Below are 10,010 nucleotides of genomic sequence, written 5' to 3' on the forward strand. Positions count from 1 at the left end.
TTAATGAAAAATATATTATTGACTACACATCACTCAAATAAAAAAAACATCTCCTGGTAGGCTAGATAACATTTAATTAATCAGTACCTACTGATCCCTTCATACATTTCAAGCAAAATCAACCTTTTACCCATTAATATCTGCAATGACTTCTTCCTTTTTTTACTCATTTTGTGCTAGGGTTTAATTTTTTTCTCATACACCTTGAGGATTCACCTTTTTTGTTTAGTTGCAGCTTATTTTTATCTGTTAAATAATATTTGCTAGCAAAACAAACATTCGACCTTTTTTGGAAAGTACATTGGAAAAATACACTCACCTAATATTTGTTTCAAGACTTAGGTAAGCTCTTTCAAAACAACACATATTAGCAAGTTTTGCATGACGCGATAGCCCTCGCCGTCGTGCGATGATTATTTTCAAGCAGACCCAAAAATCACTGGTTACGTACGTATTGTCAAAGTTGTTTGGCGGCAAAGAGGCAATCTCCTTGAATGATTTGAATTCTGACAAAAATATCTATACTAATATAATAAAGCTGAAGAGTTTGTTTGTTTGTTTGAACGCGCTAATCTCAGGAACTACTGGTCCGATTTGAAAAATTATTTCAGTGTTAGATAGCGCATTTATCGAGGAAGGCTATAGGCTATATAACATCACGCTACGGTCATGAGGAGCGGAGTAGCAACGAAAAATGTTACAAAAACGGGGAACATTTTGACCCATTCTCTTAGGTGACGCAAGCGAAGTTGCGCGGGTCAGCTATAAATGATATGAAAAGTTGTAGTCTACTGTAGCAAAGGCGTGCAAGGGCGTTAGGACTGTACCTACCTATTCTATAATAACATCAAGCTTGTTTAACTTTTACTACGCAATATAGCATATCATCGACGAAATATAACATAATTTCGAAGTCTTTGGTCCGAACAACGACGATTAATTGATCATTTTATGTGCATGCAATCACTAAAATAAGAGTGCGCAAAAAAATAGGTAGGGCAGATGAGGTAATACCTTTTTTAACCCTTTTGTATCACACTGCCGGGTAAGTGGCTCTTCCCAAACGAGGGAGAGATTGAGCATGGAGTCCACCACGCTCACCAAGTGGGGGTTGGGGCCTTTCTTGCGTACCCTCAAGATAAAAAGTAAAAAACAATTTTTAGGCATGCAAAGTTTCATCATCTTGTTTTCTTTCACCGTTAAAACAATATAATTATTATTTCTAATACACACATCTTCGAAACATTTTTAGAGTGTTTGCTTCGGGTTAATGAATCTATGATTTATAAATATTTCTTAAATTATTTTTATTAATACCGAATTAGTGTGGAAAATGTTGTGTGCTGAAGAGTGAGACCAAAATTTTGTATAAACAATGCCTAATAATATTTTTAAGGGCCAGTATCACTGTTTAAATAACATATCTACTAAATAAAGTGAAAGAAAGAAAAAAATAACGCTCTCAAAATTTTGTCAGATAAGCTATCTGGAAGATATTTTGAAGTGGTGAGACGGGGCTTATTTTTTTTTTCAAAGCGTTTTCTGTCAAGTGTCACTGTCATTCAACTCTTGGTGACTGCTTTAATAAAATGTTATGATAATCTCATTATTGTACCTAAGCTAAAGGTTATAATGCAGTGGAAATAAAATAGTAAATATCAGGATAGAGCAAAAACTGTAACAAAGATTCAGATCTCCACTTATAATCTATGCCTTATGCGTTCTTGTTATCAATCGTAATAACTGTATTATCAAAGTCGTTATCATAACATTTGTAAGACAATACCTACTAGTTTATACATATATCTACATTGTATAGGTAAGTAAGGAAAAGTACAAGAATTTATTACTTTAGTGGCATGAACGTACGATCTTTCATTTCATATCTAGTTTTTGCATAGAATCAAAGCTGATTTCATCGTGTCGAAGAGATATGTCTAAAATTGTGGTTATTGGATCTTGCGGTGTAGATTTTACTGCGTACGTATCTAGAAGTATTGTAATTTAAATTAATTTATAACTTGAAATGCAGCTGCCTCTAAAATATAGTCGAAATAATTATTTAAAAATGAATTATACAATAATAATTAAAATGTTATAATTTAAAGTAGGTACTTAACCTAGAAATGTACATTGTTTTAGATATGCACCAAGGCTACCTAAACCTGGAGAAACAATTCATGGAACAAAATTTACTACAAGTTTTGGTGGAAAAGGGGCTAACCAATGTATTGCTGCTGCAAAATTGGGTGGAAATACTTACATGATCTGTAGTGTAATTATCTTTGTTATTGCCTCTATATGAGTTTATTGTAATGTATTGAGTGTTCTTTAATTATCTAGGTTTTATTTTTTAGCTTGGTGATGACCAATGGGGTGAAAAGTATAAAGAAAATTTGAAGAATCATGGTGTAGATATTACACATGCTAAGATAACACCAAATGTAACAACAGGCTGTGCACAAATATCTGTAGCTGAGAATGGTGAAAATCAGATTGTTGTAGTACCAGGAGCAAATAATTATCTTAGTAAGGAGGATGTTGCAAATTCAGCCGAACTTATAAAAAATGCTGATGTTCTTATTGGCCAGTTAGAGACACCATTTGAAACAATGCTAGAAGCATTTAAATTAAGTAAGGGTGTAAGTGTTAAAACAAGAAATACTAAATTATATTATACGCAAATAATAAAATGTTGATTAAATTTAATGAGATATATGGATACAGCATCTTATTTATAATAATATTTTATTTTACAAATACAGATAAAGTTATTCAATGCTGCTCCAGCACAAGCAGGTATTGATGAAATATTGCCCCATTGTACAATTCTATGCGTCAATGAGCCTGAAGCTTCATTACTTACGAACTTTGATGTGGATATCACGTGAGTAAATTAATATAATTTACTACTAGTTACATATCAATAGATTACATGGTTATTTTTTTTTAGAAATGCTGTTGATGCTTTAAAAAAACTGCTTGATGCTGGATGTGAAACAGTTATCATTACCCTGGGATCCAAAGGTGCTGTTTATATGTCGAAGCATGATCAACAACCCATACATGTTTTGTGTGAAGAAGTTGTTCCTGTGGATACTACTGTAAGAAAACACTGGCTTGTTATTATTCTTTGTCTTAGTGTATTAATCTACGTTTTTATTTTCTTTTTTTCTCTTCCTCATTTTGCCCAGCACAGGAACAGACATGGATAAAAAAAATAATTCGAAGCAGTCGCAAATTGCAGTATTGACTATATAATTTAATGATTTATTAAACTACTGTTAACATATTTTTGACAGGGAGCAGGAGATGCCTTTGTTGGAGCTCTAGCAACATATTTGGTAACATATAAAGGACAACCCTTGCATCAAATCATTGGTGCAGCTTGTCATGTTGCCACACTCTCAGTGACCAAAGAGGGTACACAAAAAAGTTACCCAGAAAAAATTGACGCATTTAATAGGGAATATCAATACATAAAATTGTGAACAGTAAATAAAACAAATGTATATCTCATTATACCATAAGGTTTTATTTGAATGAAACATCTTATTCTACACACTACATACTATTATTATAAGAAAATATTATGTCTCTTATATTATTATATTACCAGATAAACAAATAAGTATTGATTTGTATTGGATTGACCTTGTACGTTTTGAAGAACGACATTACAAAAAAGATGCTAAGTATTTTTTTTCGAAATGGCAATATTACCAGAAGTTGGGGATTCGTTCTTTGTGGTTAGGCCTGACTTAGGTCTGCGCTCAGCCTTGCTGGGGCAATATTAATATAGGAAGGTACATATTTATAGTGTCCCAACAGTATAGGTAATATAGTACTTTACAAAAAAATGTTGGGCCTACCCAATATTTTTTTTATATATGTAGGTACTATATTAAACATCGAATTACCCAAACAGGGTCACCTTTACAAATATAATAACTAAGAATAGGCCGCATAGCCTAGCATATTATTTTTTAAACTTATTTATTTATCCGGCATTAGAAACTAGGTATACACATTCGACTCTTAGGAACCCGAAAGGTAAAATGCTACTTAAGTGCCATAAAAATATAATCATCTATGTCTAAGAAAATCAGGTCATTAAGAATAGCTAGACTAGATAGAAACAATTATAATAATAACTATAACTTTGTATTTATTTAACAGTTAAGTTGAATAACACCTACAAGCCTATAAGCAATTAAAAGTAACTATCCATCATAGCATACCTAATATTAAAAAATATGTTCTTACCTAATTATTATCTATGAATAACTTATTGATGAATAGTGCAGTTTCCAGAATGCAAAAGCGTGAAACAGACGAAGCGGGAGTGTGTCCATATCGAGTCGTTTTAAACGCGTGACTCCGCGTGAGGCCGAACACAAATCCGTGCCGTTTCTTTGCCGCGCCACCTCTGGCCTCCGTTGAGCTTTAGGGCGCGTTCCCACTATGTAGCGACGACAGATAATCGTGTAGTTTTAAGTGTCGTGGCTTATATGTTTAAATGGAGGTGTTCACGTATAGAACGACGCGACTTACTGTCGTCTACGACATTTTTTGCAGTGACGACAGATTATAGTGACAATGGGAACAGCTAGATACGATAGTCACTAAACGATAAAATTTGACAACAAACAATCGTTATAAAGGGAACAGCTAGAGAGGACAGTCGTCCAACGATAAATTAATCGTTACGACATAGTGGGAACGCGCCCGTAGTCACGTTGACTCAACACATGTGGCAAGTTCCGTCAGCGTTACAACTTGAATAAAATTTGCATCCCGCGTAGGAACTCTGACTCTGACCTACAACCGCATTGTATGTTGCACGTCAATGTATGGGAATAAAGGAATTGAGAGGCGCACAGTTAGATAGTTTTGAACTATGCGTCGGTTTTAAAAAAATACCGCATTTGCTGCTGGAAAACGATATAGGTAAAATATGTAGGTAGTTAAAATTATCGATAATATACGCTTAATACAATTAATTTAATTTATACCTCTCAGTAATATTTAGAGGTTAATAAATACATTAATAAATTCTCTGTCTTAAATAAACATTCTACAGTTCACACAGAAGATGATCCGTATTTGCGCGCAATGTTACAGATGCCGCCGCGACCTATCAGGTGAAGTCGAATGAGCCTAAGGACTTTATGTTAACGCGTTCGAAACGTTACCGCGTTTTACTTTCTGACTGGTTAAGAAATTCGAGTTCACCAATCGGAACGCTGAACGCAATAGCATATAAATGTGCCGATCGCGTTACCGTAAATTTTTGATTAAGCGTCTAGCATATTCCGTTCAACATTAAAACTCACACACTAGTAAGAATTCGAAGAAACGCTAGGGAATAACGGGTGCATATTGTGCATAACAGTTAATTATTATTTCTGTTAACGATAGATACACATTTGTAGATTAATTATATTATTATTCTAAGATTCTTTAAATTCGAAGAATCAGTTTCATTCTGCAACGCTTGCTCGGTAAAACACAATAAATTAAAAAGGTACTTATTACCTATTGTAATTCGTGATAAGATATATTTTTTAATCATACAATTTTCGGTTTCCGAGCCTAATGTCCAAAGTAACCCTACCTGTCATACGACATGTAATAAAATATTCAGCTAATTGTCACTATCGACCATCGGATGAAAATGTAAATTTGCGGGTTTAAAAAACTGTATGGTGTTCTGTATTTAGTATTATATTTTGCGATGACCATCCAGATTTTCAAGCGACCACCGCGTCATGTCTTGAAAAGATTTGTTACTTTGTTTAAATTTATATGGCACCCAAACATCGATCCAGTGTGCGCGGTACCGTAGAAATGTATGCAAAGAAAAAAATCCCTACGGTCCGTACGCTTCCGACGCGGTGGACGCGTACCTTAAGCCAAAAAATAACACGGGAAAATTTAGTTTTTCGCATTAAGATACTTCCTTATAAAACAATGCTTTCAGTTTGTAATTTAGTTAAAGGTTGAAAGTAAATATGATATGCCGCATTGAACACTTATTAAAAAAATAAGTAATGCAGGAGCAAGGCAATAATTACAAATGATACGAAATCTGCATTCACACTTAGATCGCGAATATATTCTTCATTTTATTGCCAATACAAAAATCTTATGAGAGATATAGGTGTAAGAGTCGATCGATTTACTGTGATCGACGAATTGACTATACTTCAAATTGTGGCTATGCTTAGATACTCTTCAATGATCGAATTACAATGGAGAATGTTAAAAAATTTGGATTATTAGCTCTCCATAAGAGAATATGTTAAAAATAAAAAATACTAGTGAAAGAATTACTTTGATACGTCAATTAGTTTCCGATTTATAAGTAAAACAAGTTGTAACCGCGCGAGTCGGTGTGACGTCATTGTACATTACGCTAAGTCTGGCTCACATAGTCTTTTTTAATAATATTTACTATTATTACACTTTAAATGTAATAAGCAGACGAAATCACAACAAAATACTGCATAAGCTATTACATCTACGGCTGGAGACTTGATATTAAGCGGGACGCGGCCCGCGCGGCATGGTGTACTATGACGTCACGCTGTTAGCGGGACTCGATATTTTTTGAAACTTTGAATGCTTGTAAAATCAAAACTACTTGGTATTTTTGACTGAAACAAAAACTAGTTTTCATGTACATGTACAGGCTTTACTGAGTCAAAATTTCAAGCGATTTGGCATACCTAGTAACATTCTCCATTATAAAATATTGTTATTTTGGCGGTATCCGTCGATTACGAAATTATGCTGCATGAAACCTTTTTAAATATTTTTGTTCAAAAATAATTTTGAGATGTCAACATTAAAATTACTAAATAGGGGTTTGTGTAACCGTCATTGCAATAGCCAAAAAACTGAAACATCCATAATAATGTTGCCTTTTGCGAAAAATTTATAATGTTTTAAATAAAAATTACTCAGTTTCGCGATCAGTTTAGTATCAAGACGATAGATACCTAACTAATTTAACACAAGCTTTGTTGATCTTCTATATTTTAAAAATAAAATTTATAATTTTTATTTACCAGAGTTTCATGATTACATAGATAGGTCCTGACATTGCAGCTCAACTTCTAGGAGTAGAACTAGAAAAATAATAAGAAATTAAGTGTATTGGAAGTGTTAAACAGTTAAGGAGCCTGCTTTGAATGGCAGTCTTACCATACTAATGTCTTCCAGTTACTGTTAGGAATGAGTCATTGTACATAAATCAAAATAATTGTAACCCATAAGTTTATTATATTACTAAACTAATTAAAATAGTTAAATTACTAAATTGTAATATCTTTATATTCTCAGAATAATACAAAATGATACATATATCTATATGTAATGTAATGTTCAATTTACATAATATCTCAGTCCTTAACATAATGCTACTTCACATCATTTGATTACAGCCATATTTGAATAAAATGATGTCATAAAAGCCCAATTTATTGATGGAAAACTTTATCATTTTGCAAAATGTTATATACAAAATTTAACAGAAATATAGAAGGTATTCCATACCTTCATTTTAATGTCCAGGCACTAATTATAACAATATTGTAGTGACATAACTATTTCATTTTTAATGTACTATTAGATTTTGTAATTACTTTAACATGTCAATGCAGTACATATAAACTATCCAGTTCACTTTCATTAACTATTTGCAATAGCACTTGTAAGTCTTCTAAACTAGATATGAATTTGGGTGCTCCAATAAACTCAACAGACTTCCCATCAATTTCAATATCATATCTTAGGTTTTTAGGACATGTCACAGTTTTAAAACAGGCACCGTCTTTAGTCTTCTTGAAAACAAGGTGAGTGATACCATCTATGGAAGCCAAAGAAGTTGTCTCCTTGATGAGGACTTCCTTGGACTCATTAATTTTGTTATCAATGTCTGGTTGAATTACCTTTGTTTCAGTGTCTTCTAGTTTTGGGACAACATCAGTGCCATTAGATTCATCTTCCAGTTTTTCTTCAATTTTGTCCTTAATAGGTTCGGTTTCGGTCTCTTCATTTTCATCAGGTTTAACTGGATTACACGGCAAATGCTCTTCTATTCCTTTTTGTAGAGCTTCATCGAGTATCGATGGGCTATGAGGATTATCAATTTCTTCAGGTAATTCTGGAGGAGGTAACTTGTCTTGTTCGGGAACAATTGCATTATTCTGAATAACAGCAAATTGGTTTACATCTTCAATTAAATTGCCCATATCAGGATTATCAACATCCATGGGCGTAGGAGGCACAGGATCTTCAGAGTTTGTTTTACCCAGAAGCATTGCTTCCACATCGCTGGATTCTAAATTTGATTTAAATTCTAGGGTACTACTTTGGTCATTAGTTTTGTTTTCACTACTATTATCATTAAGAATATCCATTATAGATGGAAAATCATCCACTTTGGTCTCTGTTATGTCTGATTTTTCTTCAGGCTTTTCTGGTTTCTCATTATACATTAAGTCTTCTAATTCTGCTGCTATTCGGTCATATACTTTGTCATCTTTAGGTTCACCTTTTTTCGGAAAAAAGTCTATACACCAGTCCTCCGAAGGCAATATACTCTCATTTATTTCAGATATTATGTCAGATAAAAATATTTTACAATTTATGTCACTATTATTATTATTGTTGTTGTTCACCAATGGATCCTCAAACACAATTCCATACTGCTTTAAGTGATTGGTTTTTTTCTTGTTATCATCATAATTAGAGTTTTTGTCCTTTAAAATTGGTTTTTTCAGACGATTATTTTCTTTTAATATATTAGTAGAAACACGGGAAGTCTCGTTTTTTGTCTTTCTAGAAGATATTTGGTCTTTAACTGGGTGTTGGCTGTATGCATTTCTATGAATAAGAACCATACCATTCTCGTTGCTTTTTAGTCGAGCATTTGAATTTGGTGAAGTCAATCCTGAATTCTGCTTCGTTTTTGGAGTTGTGCTGCTTTCATATTGGATCTTCACTTTAGTAAATTTACCCAGTATTTTGGCAAAATCCATTCGAGTAACAACCACTGCACACTCGCGACATTTTCCTTCTTTATATAAGCGTTCCAGGTTTTTCGGTAGTTTTAATGCTTTTACTCTACGACTTTCACGTATTTTATTAGGAATCATTGTAACAGAGAAGTTTTTCTTTTATTTATACAGCTATGACTTGTGTGTATTGTAGACCAAAATGATATTGGACGTAGTCACATTTCCCGCGCAGACAATTGCACGGTAACTATTTTATGGATATTGTCACAACTAGGTTTTTCACATTTCGTATCTAAGGTATATTCAGATTTTTCTTCAATTATTATAGTATGTAATGATATTTGTTTATAAAATAAAAATAACTGAGACAAACGACACACCGCAGAGTCAAATCCAACGCGAAAATGGCGTCGCGGTAGTGATGTCCACGTGAAATCGATTATCTCGTTATGTCACGGGCTGCAACGCTTTATCGATAAATTAAATAAATGCAAACAAGTAAATATACGAATATTCTGTACAAGCGTATATAAAATGTATTTCATTTTATTTGTGAGTCCTATAGCAGTCTCAATAAAATACCTTTTTACTCCGTCAACGCCTCAATTTAGATATTTCTATAAACCATTTTTTCCAAGCGATTATAATAGATTGACATTTTTAATATGTCCTGGTAGGTAATAATCATCGGTCAAATTTTTTGATGGAGACTCTAACACAATAAGGAGGATTATGGAATGTACTGCACCCGCTAAATAAATTGTGAATATAGCTGCAAGCTACTGTGAATAAATAAAAAATAAAACGCAACGCAACGGATGAGTATAGATAATTTGACAGATAGACTCTCATGGTATCTCAAATCATTTGTACTCGTTTTTGTAACATGTGAAGAAGACTATAAGAACTAAACCAGACTGGGTACCTACATTATTTTATTGTTTATCTCACATAGTGAGAGAAGAGAGCAATTTAGCTTCAAAG

The 10,010-nt window shown here is 33.2% G+C and overlaps 2 protein-coding genes across 3 annotated transcripts; one reads left to right on the plus strand and one right to left on the minus strand.

Moving 5' to 3' along the window:
- Positions 1-1,566: 1,566 nt before the first annotated feature.
- On the plus strand, positions 1,567-3,522 carry LOC142976875 (ribokinase-like). 2 transcript variants are annotated; one of them, XM_076120442.1, is made up of 7 exons: positions 1,567-1,819; positions 1,902-1,980; positions 2,143-2,275; positions 2,358-2,642; positions 2,766-2,887; positions 2,954-3,104; positions 3,303-3,522. In XM_076120442.1, exons 2-7 carry the CDS (start codon positions 1,934-1,936, stop codon positions 3,489-3,491), a joined length of 927 nt encoding a protein of 308 aa, XP_075976557.1. In that variant the 5' UTR covers positions 1,567-1,819; positions 1,902-1,933; the 3' UTR covers positions 3,492-3,522. The 2 variants fall into 2 exon arrangements, with proteins under 2 accessions (XP_075976557.1, XP_075976558.1); XM_076120443.1 differs by lacking the exon at positions 1,902-1,980.
- Positions 3,523-3,670: 148 nt separating this feature from the next.
- Positions 3,671-9,425, minus strand: LOC142976874 (uncharacterized). The gene has a single exon (XM_076120441.1). It carries the CDS (start codon positions 9,162-9,164, stop codon positions 7,659-7,661), a length of 1,506 nt encoding a protein of 501 aa, XP_075976556.1. The 5' UTR covers positions 9,165-9,425; the 3' UTR covers positions 3,671-7,658.
- Positions 9,426-10,010: the final 585 nt, after the last annotated feature.

This window comes from Anticarsia gemmatalis, chromosome 12 (assembly GCF_050436995.1).
Source record: "Anticarsia gemmatalis isolate Benzon Research Colony breed Stoneville strain chromosome 12, ilAntGemm2 primary, whole genome shotgun sequence".
Taxonomy (NCBI): domain Eukaryota; kingdom Metazoa; phylum Arthropoda; class Insecta; order Lepidoptera; family Erebidae; genus Anticarsia; species Anticarsia gemmatalis.